The 16,875-nt window shown below is 36.8% G+C and overlaps 1 protein-coding gene and 1 long non-coding RNA gene across 2 annotated transcripts in view; one reads left to right on the top strand and one right to left on the bottom strand.

The window, feature by feature from the left end:
• The window catches only part of DOK6 (docking protein 6), a 270,546-nt gene that overhangs the window by 140,177 nt on the left and 113,494 nt on the right, over window positions 1-16,875 (top strand). Inside the window, exon 3 of the mRNA XM_044426570.1 lies at window positions 6,161-6,275. Coding sequence (XP_044282505.1) covers window positions 6,161-6,275 — 115 coding nt within the window. The remainder of the gene's footprint in view (window positions 1-6,160; window positions 6,276-16,875) is intronic.
• The window catches only part of LOC123021636, a 36,511-nt gene that overhangs the window by 15,529 nt on the left and 4,107 nt on the right, over window positions 1-16,875 (bottom strand). Inside the window, exon 2 of the long non-coding RNA XR_006414362.1 lies at window positions 5,678-5,875. This is a non-coding gene — a long non-coding RNA (uncharacterized LOC123021636). The remainder of the gene's footprint in view (window positions 1-5,677; window positions 5,876-16,875) is intronic.

Consider the following 16,875-nt stretch of genomic DNA (forward strand, 5'->3'; position numbering starts at 1 on the left):
GTTTGGCTCTTACTAGATGCACTATGAGGGGATAAGACACAGTATTAATCACTAAGGGCTAGGACAAGGGATTGATGAGGAATAAAGCTTTCACAAAGCAAACAAAAGGTCTGCATTGGTACCTGTGCTATTTTAAAGCAGATTTCTAAACCATCTTTCAGAATTTGAAGCCCTCACAATATGGTGTACAAACAATGTATTCGTAAATTATTTGGTTTGAGAGAACTGTATTCTTTTGGGTTGAATGGACAATGTTCCTTCTGGGGGAAAAGTGTGTGTGTGGGGGGGGGGGGGGGGGAGAGAGAGAGAGAGAGATTTGCAGTATGTTTAGGAAAGGGATCCTAGTAGAAAGTTCATGGAAAAGCTAGTAAGCTAGTTAATTAATAAGAAATAACTTGAAAATAACACATTGGTGATATACATATTTTTAAAGGCCCACATAGTTCAATGAAATGACATTCCAAGTAAATATGGATAGGTTTGCAATTTAATGATAATGCCCCTTTTGTAAAAGTGAGGGGTGCGTTGGGAATTAGCCAAGCTCTTTGAAACTTGGAGAACTTGTAAAATCCTACTTCAAAGGAGAGGTGAGAAGTTCCAAGTTCTTCAGCTATGATTAAAATCTGAGCTAGTGAATAATTTATTTTCTTCATAATTTGCTTCACTTGTCTTTCTCATCTCACCTCTCTTTTCTTACTTCACACTCACTCTCCTGATTTCAGAGAAGATAAACCTATTCCATCTTATTGAAATTTAGCAAAAACAAAACAAAACAAAATGATTTGGAAAGAGAAAGCCTAAAAATCTTTTTTTTAAAGTCTCTGAATTCTTTTAATATCACTTCTTTGTGCTGAGTAGAGAGAAATGGGTTATTTTTTCTGAGCCATAGATTATTTCAAAATGTTTTCAGGAGATTCTGGAACACTTCCAAGTAAATCAAAAGTGAGCTTGGGTGAATTTGGTCAACTGTATATATATATAAATTATTTAGAACTGTGTGTTCTGCTATGATAGCTTTTTTACGTTGCAAGTTATGGAACTGGAAAACTGGAAGAAGGAAAAGCAAAGGGATCAGAGGAAATATCTTCCATGTGAAACCATACTTAAGAATTTAGATTAGGTCAGCCTAGAAAAAAATGTTGGTGGAAGACAATATATTTTATAAAGTCAGGAATATTGTGGAGGCAGTGAACAAAAATAAACTATTTTTCCTCTTCTAGGGATATTCTAGGGATATTTAATAAAATTAATCATGTAGGTTTAGAGAAAACAAAGCAAGTTCCATTTTGTGCACAATAGAATAATATGGTAGAATTAATTCTCATATATGGTTAGTTGTCTCCATAAGTCAGTGATGGCTTGATGGCATGCAAAATCAGTTGCCATCAGCTCTCATTAGCTTAGATAACTTAAACATAGATTAAAGGAAAAGAACCGGTAGCCTAGCTATAGTGGTTAGGCATTGAAACAAAAAAAGGGGAAACTCTGTGTAGAGTGTGATATAGCCCAGTTCAGATTTAATTTCTTAGCCCATGAAACCATGAATTGTTGGAGTGGGAATAAGTTTTGAGTTAAGAGTGCTTTCTGCTTCACATCCTCTTCTTTCTGCTTCTTTCCTATGCCTGGCTTCAGAAAAGACTTTCAGGTCTCTTAAACCACTGTGTCATGTGAAGTCTGTACTGTGTAACTGCAGCTGAAATGTTTCTTATCTGATCTCAGTTTGCAATTCCAGCTGTAGGGAGCACTGAAAGCACAGTTTTCTGGTTTGGACGTGACAAGAATTTATGGCTTAATAAATCTGGAAGTAGGACCGTGTGAGAAATCCATTTTGGGGTTGGGAGTCTTGAATTCCCTAAATTTGGCTGCCTTGACTTAAGTCCACTTTGTCCTATGCATGTGTATAAGTTCCTGGTGAGCACATTCAGCATTCATATGGACAGGATTACTGTTGTAGGGTAGATGGATGAAGAGTCTGACTCAGTCTGCTTCCTATGTTCCTGTGAGCACTCAAGAATATAGCTCATTCGATTACCATTATGCCATAGTTTGGCAGAGCAGAAAAAACATCATGACTGAAGCAGACCTATCCCTCTGATTAGGCGATATGAACTGATTCTTATCACCATACTGCTTTTGTATTTGTTTTTCTCCCTGGGCTCATCTGAGAGTAGTGCTAATATAAATGGTTCTTTAGTCAGATCTGCCATTGCCGTTCTCAAGTTCTGATGTTCTTTTAGGGCTCCTGATGTGTCTTGCTTTGGAAATTTGAGAAGCAAGGAAATTTGAGAGAATTTATCTTATTACAAGATAAATTTAGAAATTTCTGAGTTGAGAAAAATAGCCATCCAATAAAGCTTTCATCACTGACTGAAATGATGCTTTAAAAGCTTTGGATGCAGTTTCTGATGTTTCCACAATTCAGAGTGCTTAAAGATTATGATCTAATCTTTCCCTTTTCTCTCATCCAGCAAGAGAATTTACCTCTATTAAATTTAAAGGGAGGGAGTATAAAATGGGTTTAGGAAGATAATTTTGTGCTCACAAATGGATACAACTCTCCCTCCACACACACACACAGAAACACAAACACACTTTTTTTTCTTTAAGATAATACAAATCTTCTAAAGAGAAAAGATAGAGAGAAAGAGAGTGTACTCCAGGGGATGGGTGAAAGACTGTTAGCATTACATCCTGCTGTGTCTGCCTGAACTGTGCATCCTAGAAACTGATTGATGAATATTCCATTCTTTCATTTTCTCTAGAACAAAAAAGCAAGATAATACTGGGTTCTGACCTAGCTTTGTGAGCAGTAGCCATTGCTCCTTTCCCTTTTTTGCTAGCTGTCTTCTCCCATGCCCAATTTATAACCCAGCTGTGCACTTGGCATCCTCTTTGGCTTAGTGAGTTCCTGTGCTGCCATTTTTTGGTCCTCCATAGCTGATTGCTCTCTGAATCCAACATTTCTCAAATCTAAAACCAGTGTTTCCCCCCACCCCCTTCCACATCCAATTAATCTACATTTGGCTGCATGTCTTTTTGTTTATGTTGCCTAATATCGAATGCATAACTTTGGATTGCAGACAAATGAAATTATATTGCATATGAAAGTTAAGATACTGTAGCTAGTACTAGTAGAATTGATTTCACACACTGGTGTAGATTTTAGGATCTAAGTGAATAAAGGATACAGGGACATATATTGCTGCTGCTGCTATTCTAGCTACCAGTCATTTGTGATGTAAGAGTGCATAAGCCTTTGTCCAAAAGGGGAACATGGAAAGATATCTGTTTTATCAACTGCATCTGTCTATTTTTATTAGTGTTTGTTTTGCTTTGTTTTATTTTTGCTATATCTCTTTTGAAATTTGACAGTATTTTAGGGTTGGTTTTACTTGTCTAGGTGCCTTATCAGCACCAGAAGGGCAGTATATAAATTGTATGTAAATTTTCTATTGAATTAAAAAAATAAAACTAGTAAAAAGCCAGTCTTAACAGAAGGCTGCAGTATACCTGTCACCCTTCTTCAACAGAAGGACTCATTTACTCCTTTTCCCAACTCATGTAATTGAAGCAAAAACATTTATAGCTACATTTTTCATTCCTTCTTCTTCTTAGAGGAAAAGTATCTTCTTTATTGCTTTAAAAGCTGTGAAACAGCAGCTACCCTGAGGCAACTCAGAGCTTTCTTCATCTTTCCACAGAAGACAAGGAACTAATGGCTCCCTAGTTCCATTTTACCCAGCAATATTTCTGCTGAAGTGAACTGATGATGGAGAGTTCCCAGGCCCTTTCAAGCTTTGTGAGGGAAAGAGGGAACAACAGCAATGGCTAGTTATGATGGCAGTGGAAAGGGTTGCAACTGGGAGCTTTTAGCCCTAAATAATCAATTACATTATTCAAGTTTGAGAGGATAAAGACTTGGGTATCCATGCTTTCAGTATTACATGATCCTAATGACTTTCTAAACTATTCTACCTGAGAAAGGAGAATAGTTTAGAAAGGAGCACCGAATGAGAGTTTGGGTTTGGACAAGGGATGGTTAAGCTCAAATTACACCTCAGGCCTAGTGCTTACCTGGATGACCTTGGGCAAATAACGATTTCTCACTCTAACCTTCAGCACAAGACTAGATGTTTTAAGAAAAAAGTAAGATGTTGGAGACCCTTAATCTTGTTTGTTTTGATGTAATCATGCTTAGCTAACTGTTAGAGTGGCACGGGTTGATTTTGTGATATCCTTTCAAAAATGGGGTATGGGTGATGTGGGCTTGTTCATGTATTATTCCAGTGGCTTGGTTGCTGCCAGCATATTAAACGGTCTTCTTATGATGTGAATAAGTGGAATCCATGGCTTTTACGCTACCCTGACTCAATGCAACTCGAAGTCATACATATGATTCCAAGTCATTAAGCTGTATGTTCCCAAGCAGCCATTGTATAAAATGAAAAAAATGAGGGAGAAAAGAGAGTTTCTTCCCTTGCTCCCTTGTAAATGTTGATATTTCCCACCCTAGTTACAAAAACATACCTCCATGTTTTAGGACCCTGGCATCACACACAATGCATGATACACAAGGCTTGGATAGTAGTAACAAACCCGTTTAAATAGAGACAGTTAAAAACACACAATCCTAAATCATACCAGATAGGCTTGAACAAACGAAATACAGTACATTTAGCCTGTAAAACTGCTTCATCTGCTTCACCAGATGAAGTTTTGACTATTTAAAATGAAGTCCAGAAACATCAAGCCAATCTTGGAGGTCTTAAACAATTCAGTCTATCTGTATCTAATAAATGTCTAAAAATACGTAATGGCAGAAGAACCTTAGGTGGATTGCTGTGTTGCCAGCTTTGTGTATTCTGTGTAACACAGACTTTTAAGAAGCCAATTTTAACAAAGTGCACATTTTTACATGAAGGATAAAGAAAAATATTAGAGGAACTGAAAGGGCAGTTCTATACACATCTACTGAGATGTAAGTTCCATTAAGTTTAATTGAGCTTACTCCACTGAGTTTACAAGGATTGTGCAGAATTGCAGGATTAGGCCTCTAAGAAAAAACGGAAGCCTCTAGAAAGAATGGAAAACATATTTCATTGTGCTTTCTGTTATATGCCAGTATGAAGTTAATACCAAGTATTCTTAATATCCATAACCCCATTTTCTGAGTTGATCCATACCTGATATTACTGGTCACACCTTAATAGTTATTCTCCCACTTCACAGTACTATGAAATGTCTGTGTGAACCAATGGATAAACAGAAAGAGAGAGATCTGTGTATCCACAGTTAATATATTGTTCCCTTGGCTTATCTTTATACATGAATATTTCAGATGAAAGCAGAACTGTTCAGACTCGGATGTCATAAGATTTCAATTCACTTTAAACTGAAGGAAGCCTATGCCAGTGCAAAGGTTTGTGCTAACTGGCCTGAGAGATGAACTAGTTTTTCCTTGGTGATGCTGTAGAATTTTTCAATATGCAACCCTATTTGTGATGTTTTTGCTGCAGATTTCCCAATTTGGGAGGTCTGACAAATGGTTTATATTGTGAAGTAAACCACAAGCAATGGTGGATAAAAAATTAATAGACTGTTCTTTTACCCAAGATTCCACTTTATGACAAAAAATAAATAGCACGTGATGGAACTGTTTATTCTTTTAGTTACTTACCTAAAATGCAGCTCTTGTAGAGGTGTGACTGGTCCTGGCTGTATCCAGAATGAGAGTCCCAGACACATCTTTTTATTTGGTGGTTTAAATATTTTCTGTCATTTTTAATATTGTTTTCAACTGTTTCACTATTTTTGCTTGCTTATGGTCTTGATGTTTTAAACCTTTGGTCAACCACACTGATGGATCCCAAGAAGGCTATATAAAAGCAACAAATAAATAAACAGTAGTAACACTTATATACCTCCTAATTTGTCAAAAGACATGAATAGTTATATAACAGTTCTTAAATAAAATTCTGTAGAGTGAGTATTTGCATCTGCACATGGTTTGCATGCATTGTTCGTCAACTTATTTTTAAGACAGCTCCAGTGGGCATCAAAAAGATGTGGCTGCTATTCACAGCCATGGAACATACTGTGGTTTGTATTTTCATCGTGCTATTTATAAACCAGACTGAGTAGTATATCTCTTCATTTTAAGGTAACTGAACTGCACAACATCAAAAACATAACCAGACTGCCTCGAGAGACAAAGAAGCATGCAGTAGCAATTATCTTTCATGATGAGACGTCAAAGACATTTGCCTGTGAGTCAGGTAAGCAATTATTACCACATCTTCAGCCTGAGTAAATTGAGCTGCTTATGGAACAATGCTTCAGATGGATTAAGATGCAGCACTTAAACAGGGTGCCTTATCTTAATAGGAATACACAATGTCATTTTTTCCCCCAGCATGCAGAGCTAGATAGGGATGTCTCTGTGTGTGTGTGTTCCTATTTTTAAAAGACTAGTTTCTGTCCTTGTTTATTTTCTGTCTGGGTCTGGCTCCCAGTTGGATAGAAGCCTCTAGAGGCTTTAAGCTAAAATTCCAGAATTGAGTAAACAATGCCTATAGGATGTTATTAAGACAAGCAGTGACGTGAATACTCCTCTTTTTTTTCCAAGTATTGCTCCCAGCATTGGCTAGGGTTGTATTAAACCTGTCGCTAGAAGAGAGCAGCAAAGAGCAGCTAGGAAATACTGAAGTTCAGCCTCATGTGGTTTGTGGCAGGATCAGTTGTCAAAGGAGTTTTGATCCTGTCTTTACAGTTTCTGGAACAAAACCACTTCCCATTGCATAAAGTCATACTTTGACTGTATTCTGTATTCTATAGAAATATATCATGCTGTTGAAATGCAGATACATTATGGCTATTAACTTTTATCTTTCAATTATTTTACAGTGTTTACATATTTGTTATTAACAGGCCAAAGGTCTATTTAATCCAGCTTCCTGTTTCCAGCATTGGGTAACTGGATTCTTATGAGAAGCTCACAGGAAATAGCAATCTCCTACCAGAAATATTTCCTATAAAAGTTTCTTTAGAGGAATGTTAATCTGGATATAATATATAATTATGGTGGCCACTGATAGCCTTGCCTTTCATGAACTTCTAAACTTCCTAAGTTGGTGAACATCATAGCATACCGAGGAATCGGTACTGTTTCACTGTATCCTGAATCTTCTACCTGTTGGTTTTGTTGGCTGACCCTGGATTCTAGTATTATGAGAGAAGGAAATTATTATCTGTCCATGTTCTTCTTACAATGTGCAATTGTATAAACCGCCATCATATCACATTTCCTCAAAGATGTTTTGTCACAGCCCTCTGACTATTTTGGTTGCCTTTTTAATATTTATTTAGCTCTACAATATGCTTTTCAAGTTGTTGAAAACAGAACTATTCATAGTATTTTAAATCTGATTCTACCAAAAATGTGTCTAGAGCAATATGATACTGACATTTTTATTTTCCACCCCTTTCCTAATATTCTCTAACACAAAAGCCAGCTTTTTCAGAGCTGTGGGACATTGGATCAAACTATCCACCCCTGTCCCAAGATTTCTTGCTGATCCATCACTGTCACTTCAGCTCCTATCAGTTAATATGTAAAGTCAAGGTGCTTTACACCACGGTGCATCAGTTACACTTATTCACACTGACCACATTTACCATGTCCATCCTCCCCACCCTCCCCAGTTAGAAAGACTGTTTTGGAGCTCTTGGCAATTCCTGTTTGTATTTGCAGCCTTGGTATTTTCCACACACTTCGCCAACTCACTGCTCATCACTAACTCCAAATCATTTTTGAATAAACAAAAAACTCATAATACATATCCTTGATGAGAATGAATAGTTCATTCCTACCTTTTATGACCCATAGGAGGAGCCATCAATTTATTCCATGTCTGCTAAGTTATGGAATAAATTGATGGCAGATTTTGGAAGAAACTCTTTGAAGTCTAGGTTATCGAAAGGAGCACTTCTTTGCATACATGCCTACCCAGGCCCTAAGATCATCACCTGGGATCCTTCTCAGAGAGCTGTCTGTGAAGGAAATAAGGAGGGTAGATACAAGGAGAAGGGCCTTCTAGGCAATGGCACTCCAACTCTGGAATCAGCTCCCCAAAAACATTTGCCTGGCACCTTCTCCTTATTCTTTTTGGTGCCAGGCAATGACCTTTTTATTTACCCAATATTTTAATTGTTAAGGTAATTTTTAAATAAGTTGTGGTATTTAGTATTGGTTTAAGAACTGGGGTTAGTGTATTGTTTTAATGTGGGGTCTTTTGTGTGACTGATGTGACTGCTGTAACATATTTGCTAATTTATATCACGCTTTCTTGTGTATTTTGTTATTATTATATTATTTTATTTTGTAACTTGCCCAGAGAACCATTTTGGCTAATGGATGGGATAGAAATCCGATAAATAAATACATCTATGTACAACTGGCCTGATTTAGATGTCACCATATGGCAAGATTCCATCAGAACCCTGCCTTTTCATTTATGACAACATGCCCGTTGATACTGGAAGCAGGAGCAGCTAAATAAACATACCTTCTTTGATTTCTTTAGTGCCAAGAGACAAGCCAGGATTCTTGGTTTGCACAGAATGCTAAACAAACCACAAATAGAAAGTTTTTGGTCTATTTAGTTAGTATGCATGATCATGTGCAAACTGGGCCAATGTCTACTGGATTCCACCACCCTCATGTTAAAAGAATTCTAAAAACTTATTGTGACAGAACTTAGTTGTTGCAAAGCCATGCTGATTCATCCTCAGATGTTTGCTAATGTTAATCCTTAATCATGCTTCCACCAATTTACCTGGAGCAGGCATTGTGTGAACTGGAGTATAATTTCCTGTATTCTTTATATAAATAGAAATGTCTTAGAAATTCCAAATGTTTTGAGAAACCAGAAATACAACAACTTGGAGACAATTTTCCCAGGAATATAATAGAAAGATATTGCTATACAATACTAGCACAGAGACATAATTAAAATGCAATAAGAGATTGTAGCAAGACACAGATATTAATGTGGTTTCTTAGACTAGGCTGAAGTCAGTTAGGACTTTACTGGTACTGAGTCCAAAAGACAGTAACTGAAATGATGAAACTTGAGGAAGCTAAAATCCAGTAGTGATAGATTTCCTTCCTACCTTGTAGTACCTGCCAGCCATAATTAATTCAATCTTTTCTGGATTCTGTTACACTTAGAGCTCAGTTCAGTCTGCAAATTCATGCCAAACAGCTTATTATCCCCTCATGATCTCAATAGGTTCATATATAGCTGAACAGAAATAAAAATAAGAAGGAATCACATGGAGCTTCACAGAAAATGTGTGAAGAACAATTATCTATCACTATCTTCTCATCTTATCAGTTACAGGCAGAACTACAGGTATATTATTAATAATATAAAATATTTGAGGATATATTTTAGTAATTACAGTATATTCCTATTTGAAGCTTTAGTATTGGGAAGATTATTTTTGATTTAAATGTTATTATTATTTAAATAAGATACAATGTACCATACATAAAATATTAAACAGTATAATTAATTATGGGAAATTCAAGAGATCAAATGAAATTAGAAATATGGTTCTGTTTTATCTAACATGTTTATGTCCCGGCCTAAAATTAGTCATTTGATCCCCTTTTATTTAGTATTCCAGAATTCAAAAGTTATGTTAATAACAAACACTATTCTAGGTATAGTCCAACAGAACTAACATTTCTCAAGTTACATTTCGATATTATGGGAGTCATAAAACTATTTTGATGAATTATTTGCAATTATGTATTAAAAGGTAGAGGAGAAAAATGAAAAGTAACAAACAATAAGAATTAAAATTACATTTACATATTTTGCCCCAGATGTGGAAAGTTGCTTCACAGATTTGGCTGAGTTTGTGGAGGTGCCTCTGTAGAAGACCTTCTTCTCCGTATAGGGAATCTCTGGACCATGGACTTAATCCAGCTGAGAGACTTGCCAGTCCGGTCCATGAAGCATTCTGAGCTGGAGACTCACTGGTGCCAGCAGCACTGCCATTTGCTTTTATCCCCTTCCTCAATCTTCTGTCTCTTGGTTTGCTGTTTCCATTGCTTTAGTTTTACGTTCTGATAGTTGGTTGCTGAAATGCATTTGGTATTGGGCACATATTCTGCACATTGTCCTTTGGCTGACTATCTTTGAAGTGATCCACCTTTCTGCCTTGTTCTGCAGCTACATAAGGACTTCTTCCTAATATCCAGTTTGCCAAAGTAGCTTTGTGGTGTCACACTCAGTCCCAGATACACTCAGTCACAATTAATATGCAAAGAATGAGTGAAATACTTACAGAATGGATAGGAAAATGGAAGTTCAGTGTTTACTTCTGAGTAAATAATGTGACATGTTATGTCATGGGTTTTGGGTGCATAGGCTGTATGGGGAGTTATTTATATAAATATTTTGTATTGCCTTATTTCACTAGGTAGGCAGATATAGAGAGTAGTTGTTTCATTTTCTTCTGCATGGACTACTGGTATAGCATCTTGCTGAAGACATGAGATTACATGATTAGTGAAACAGGAGAGTTATGGTGTGGCCACATCTGCTCATGACACAGTTCTGATTCTCCTCCACCACCAGTAGGACAGCCGCACTGTTGCAACATTTAAAACATACTTGAGCAAGGCAGCTGGAAGAAGGACACATAACATCCTGTAGGTAGACTTCTACCTTCACCAATATAATGTCACTTACACCACTTTCTAAGTTTATTCCAGCCAGTTTCTATGGAGGGTAAGTTTGCACCATTAAAATATTTATCCCCATTTGCACTATTTTCCTGCATAAAGAAAAGCAACCATTTCTAGAACAGATTTTGTGCTACATTTATACTTATTCTTCTATTAAGAAACAGTGTACTTTTCAGATCTTGCCTCAATGTCATTCTGCTTTCACTTGGAAAACATGAGCCAGAGAAGCAAATGACATATCACTTTGCAAAGCCAAAGTAAATTTTAGGGATATAAATGGCTGGCGAAGGAAGCCTTCTCAGTAGCAAAACCTGTATTGTCAATGTGCTCCCAATGGGCTAGATTGTACTAACCCATATAAGATAAGCAGTGTTTCAAAGTATGAGAGCAAATAGAGTAATTCTTCACTGATATATATATGCCTACTCACAAATCAGCTGAATCCATAGATTTTCCACAGAAAATTAGTCAAGCACGATGTTATTACAAGTTATTTCCAAAAGCCATTTTATCCATATAGTTCATAAAAACTTGGATTTTGTTTTTGTTTCATTTTTTCAGAAAGATCAGTCATGGGTGTTTGAAGCTGAAGAAGCTGTTGGAAATAATTTCTGAGCCTGGTTTCATTTGTTGAGTTGCTCAGGTTAAATGAAGAAGATTGAACACGTGTGTTTAGGAAGAAGGTTCTGTTGTGGTCCACTTCTCACATTCCCTTTCAGTCATTCTGTTTTTCTGAAATTTGTGTTTTTCTCTTCCCATTTGTATCAGTAGTTTATGAAAGGACTGCTATAGGTTGTTTAGATCACATAGGTACTCTACTAAATCTTCACTTGGGCGTCTGGCTTCTGTGCAGAAATCCAAATGAGTATATTTTTTGTACATTATTCATATCAAGTGAGAACCATAAAAAAGTGATTTTGTGCCAGTAATCAAATCTAAAAACTATATATGCTAAAACTTTGAGAAACCTCCATCAATGTTAGCCAGTAGGAAATGCGAGTTCTTCCCAGTCTGCATTAACTTGCTCGATATTACAAAGTCACAGCTTCTTAGAGTGATAGACAGCTCACTCTGGCCAATTAATTAGTCCATTCATGTTTGCTTAAGTTTATTTTATTTCTATACTGTCCAGTAGCCAAAGTTCTCTGGGCAATTAATGATTTATACAATATAATAAGATACAAAAGCCTTTCCCCAAAGCAATGCTTCTTAAACCCCAGCTCCAGAGTTGTTTGCAAAGATTAGGGTAGGGAACAAGTAGAATAGCTCACTCTTGATGGAGCAGCGTCTCTTCTCCATAACAGTGCATTCATGCATGGAGCTTAAATCCTGCATTCCTCCACAGCAGAACTCAGTAGTGAAACACCCTTGCCATATGAGGTTCCTCAGGAACCAGCGGTAGGCCTATGAATATTTTAAGCCACTTAATGAGGAATATTAATGACTTAATGGGTATATAATGTTCAAATCTATGTTGATTTATTTTTAATTTTCAGTTTGTCTGTCTCTATAAAATATATATTCAAGACAGCAGTTTGATGCTGTTTGAGGCCCAGACAGATTATTTTTTTAACAGACACTTGCAAAATTATTCTTAGCACTTATTGGGAGAATTCAGAGAGTCTATCTATCTATCTATCTATCTATCTAAAGATTAGAACAATGAAAACTCAGTCAACATTGTAATGTCTGAATGTAATCTATTGAAGGATGACCTATATTCCCAATGAATGCCTTGAATCTGATAGAAACTAATGCTTTTCCCTTGCTTTCAGATTATTCCAGTTTATCAATTAGAGCTCCCTTCTAATCTGGCAGCTCAATATTGATTATTTAAATAAATTCCAAATAGGATTAGTTTATTAACATAAAATGTGTCTGTGCAGTGGGATGACATTATATTTCTTAACATTTCAATGAAACCAATATTTTGATTCAGATTTTTCTGTAGTTCTCAGATTTAATTGCTAACCTTTTTTGAAAGTGCAGACTATCAGCATTTCACAGCAGTTGCCAAATATTTGTTAATAGTGAATAATCTAGCTGGTTCTAGTAACAGTGTTGGGTTTAAAGAACAAAGGTAGAGAGTGGACCATGGAATAAGAGAATCATGTAATAAAAAAGGCAGATGAGAATTTGTTCATACACAGCAAGTATCCTAACAGCAGAAGGAATACAAATGACTCAGTTTCCTTAGCATCATAACAAATTGTATCAGGTATAAGTAATAATAATAAATGAAACTTGACCAATCTGTATTTTACAAACGTCACCCCACCCATTAGAACATTCCTTATTACTTAGAAAATTAATCATGGCTATAATAGAGATGTTCCCATCAGACTTTGTATGATATAAGAATGTAACAATCAGTAAGCAATTAGTTGCATTCAGTAAAAGGCTTCTAATAAGGTAACACATGCAATCCAAACCCTTACGATGTTGGCCTATATAAGAGTGCCTAGCATTCTGGAATGCAGATAGATAGCAGTTGATGAACAACAACCATATCTACATGGCTCCAGATGAACTATAACAAATGACATCTTAAGTTAGCATTGACTAAAGAATTAGTTGACTAATCAGGCTCTAAATTAGATTCTTTAGCAGAATTTTGTTCCACTGATGGACTGCATACTTGCACTAATCTGTATTACCGCAAACTCCATCTACAAGTGAACCACTGTCCCACAAGTCCATGGAATCCATGTGATTCAGAAAACGTTATCCCAAGTGGAATCTGAAGGACAAATTTACAGAAATCCAAACTCATTTGAATTTCTAGTGGATTTCTTCATCTTCCTATAAATAACTAATGTGTGATTATATTATTTTATTGGAAGAAGGGAGGTCTCAGTAAAGGCACAAGGTTAGTTTTGAATTGTTTGTTTGTTTGTTTTTGCAAACAGTGTCATACTTAAGAACTTCCAACAGATATTTTATTTGGATTAAATTCCAAATAAATTCCAAATCCCTACTTGGATTAAATTCCCAACATTCCCTAGGCAGCTACGCTGGTCCTTTTTTGCCTTAGCATGCATAAGAGCTTGCCTCACGTCAGTCTAGGCCCAGCCACAATGTTCTTAAATAGTAATATTCAAATAGGTCTTTTAGTGTCTTTACAAAAGGAGATCATTAGGCATTTATGGCCTTATCTAGTTTGGTGGTTACGGGCACAGTCCCATGCATGTTAAGACAGAGGCATGTTTTTTCCTTGTCTAAATATGTCTACAACTGTGTCTTTAGTCATCAAAATGAATTTATGGCCTATATGAAAACAGGATTTTAAAGAGTATGGCACTAATACTGTATGCTGAGTACTAAATGCATCCCACCCATCACTAGTCTAATTATATGGCTTTCATACAACTCTCTAACAAAGCACTGTCATTCACTTTAAATGATTGAATATTTCTCTGTTGAGTTAATCAGTGTGGAATGCTGGGCAAAAGTAGTTCTAACAGATCCAGACTTTGACAGGTCCAGACAAAGAAAATTACTTAAGGTGGAATATAGAGTTGAGTTGAATGTGTAATACTGTCCATCCCTAGCCAAGTTCTCAAGCAGTTAGCTTTTGGTTAGGTTAGGTTTTGGTTGGGGGGACTCACCTCGTTGTGCAAATTCGAACCGGTGACCTTTCGATCAACCAGCCCAGCAGCACAGCGGTTTAAACCACTGCGCCACCTGCAGTCCCTGGTTAGGTTAACTTTATTCAAGACTATTATGAAAATGATGGGGAAAGATAAAAAATTAATACACTAATATGTACCCTCTCAAATAAAATGTATTTATTAATTCAGAGCATGATTCTGTCGTAATTCTATAACCCATCTATCCCCCAGCCAAGTTAGAGACTTTATGGGCATTCTATTCAGGATGGGATGAGCAGTGGTTATGATTTTCATGCCTGCATTCTCCTGCTCTGCTTTTCTGTTGGGTGGGCTTTTTTGCCCATTGATGCTTGAGAGAAAGCCAGCATAGTTGTTTTCATGCCAACTGTTGGGGGAAGGGAGGTCCTACTTCAGTGAGTACTCATTCAATCATAGTTTAACAAATAAACTGGACAGTGCAATTTGTTAGGGAAGGCCTAGGTAAAGAGATGAGAGTGTGCCACAGTTATTACCTCCCAAAAACCAAGGGAAAAGGCATTCCATAAGATTGGTGGATATTAATGGGAAGCTCTCAAGCAGGGCATGAACCCAGTAGTACCCTTCTATTCATGTTCCCTTGCAGTTACTGAACCTACTGAAAGACATACTGCTTCTGTCACTGGATATAAAACTGGAACCATCTTCACAAATAAATATTTTATTCAATAGGCATCTGTCTGATCCTCTTTAAGTGTAGTAGTAAGTGTCAGCTGTGTGAGGAAGTACTCTTCTTTATCTTTCAGAATGTTCTGCTATGCAGCTTACCTTTTTATAGCATGAGATAACAGAAAAATGTTACCCTATCCATTTGTCTGTGCTTTGGCTAATTTTAGATGCCTATTTCATGTCTGCCAGTAGCTGCCATTTTTTCTAAGTAAAAAATCCCCATGAAGTTACCATCCTTCTTCAGGGGGGAGTTGTTCCAGTTGAAAATTTTGATTTTCCTTTCCTGTACTTTTTCCAGGTCTCTTTTAAAATGTAGTGGTCAGAACCAGACACAACATTCCAAGAGCAGTTGCACTGTAGATTTGTATAGAGGCATTGTGATAGTTTATTTGAAAGCTATCACAATGCCTTTACAATGCTATCACAATTCCTAATGCTCTCCAGCACAGAATTTGCCCTGAATATTATAGAACCTGAATATGAGTCCTGGCTTAGCAATTCCAATGGCTGCTGCTTCTTCCACATTGGGATTTGTTTGCTGCAGCTCCTATTTCAGCACAACTGGTCAGCAAAAGTTTTTACTTGATCAACAAATGTATGAGGAATTGCAGCTAGGGTTTTTTTCCCCAGTTTATTTAGTTGAAGCTGAATAGTGATTTGTAGTGCCAGAGACTGTCATGCCCAGAACTAAGGTGATATAACAAAATTTGCAGAAACATAAATGGTAAAAAGCACAAGTGCTGAGTAAATAATTTTCTCCCCATATTGCTGATCACCTTTGAAGTCACTTTCTGGTTCTAGGCATTCCAATCCTCTCTAAGCTTTACCCTGACCCCATACCAAATAGAAATACTAAAAGAAGCTTGTTCCTTTCCAGTAAAAAGCTCTGAGGCCTCTTACATTGCTCTGGACCAATAATGTAGTCCTTGAAGATCCTTGGTATAAATTAATCACTTTGATTAATTGATTAATCAGTTTAATTGCTTAAAATAATAAACTAAAAGGGTACTCCTAGTTAATCAGGAAGGTCCATGTGTGTCTGTGACTGTGGGTGGGTGGGTGGGTGGGTGGACTGATCTGTTTCATACATCTGTTTCCTGGCACCCCCACCCTCAGGGGTGCTTATAAAAGCTAAAGACTGATAACCGGATTTTCACTGAGGTATTCCTCTTTTAAGGAACTTCCTGGCATGCAACATATGTTTATAATAAATAAAAATACTTCTTCCTTCAAGAATACTCTCTGTATATCTTAAATGTACATAAATTCAACCGTAAGTAACTTAAACTCATATAATCAGTACATTGACCATTTTTATCCAGGTTCAGCCCTAGTATAAGTACATAACATTCACCTTTCATTTAGCAAATTATGGCAGCACATTTTGGTAGACAGAACAGCCACCTATAGCCATTTTTCTCAAAAGATGAAGAAAAATGTAATAGGAAAAAGGATTCACAGAATATTCTCCAGTTATATTGTGATTCTGTTTAGCATATGTACAGAAATTGAACATGAGTGTGTCTGTTCTGTGCCTGCCTATTTGCTTATGTAACTCCTTATATATCATTGCTGCTGCTGCTGCTTCCATCTCCCAGAGAGAGGAAAAAAACGACAAAATTCCCTGGCTTTGGCAGCCAGGCTTAGGCAGTCTCTGCAAGTTGAATATTAGGACGCGGCTTGTCATGTACTCAGGGCTGTACTGAAGGCTTTCCAGGGTGTTACCATAGCACTCTTCTTTATTAGCAGGAACAGTGGCATCACTTACCACCCCTCCAAATGTCCTTTTCCTCTGAGTTA

This window comes from Varanus komodoensis, unplaced genomic scaffold (genome assembly GCF_004798865.1).
Source record: "Varanus komodoensis strain SLA01 unplaced genomic scaffold, ASM479886v1 scaffold17, whole genome shotgun sequence".
NCBI lineage: Eukaryota > Metazoa > Chordata > Lepidosauria > Squamata > Varanidae > Varanus > Varanus komodoensis.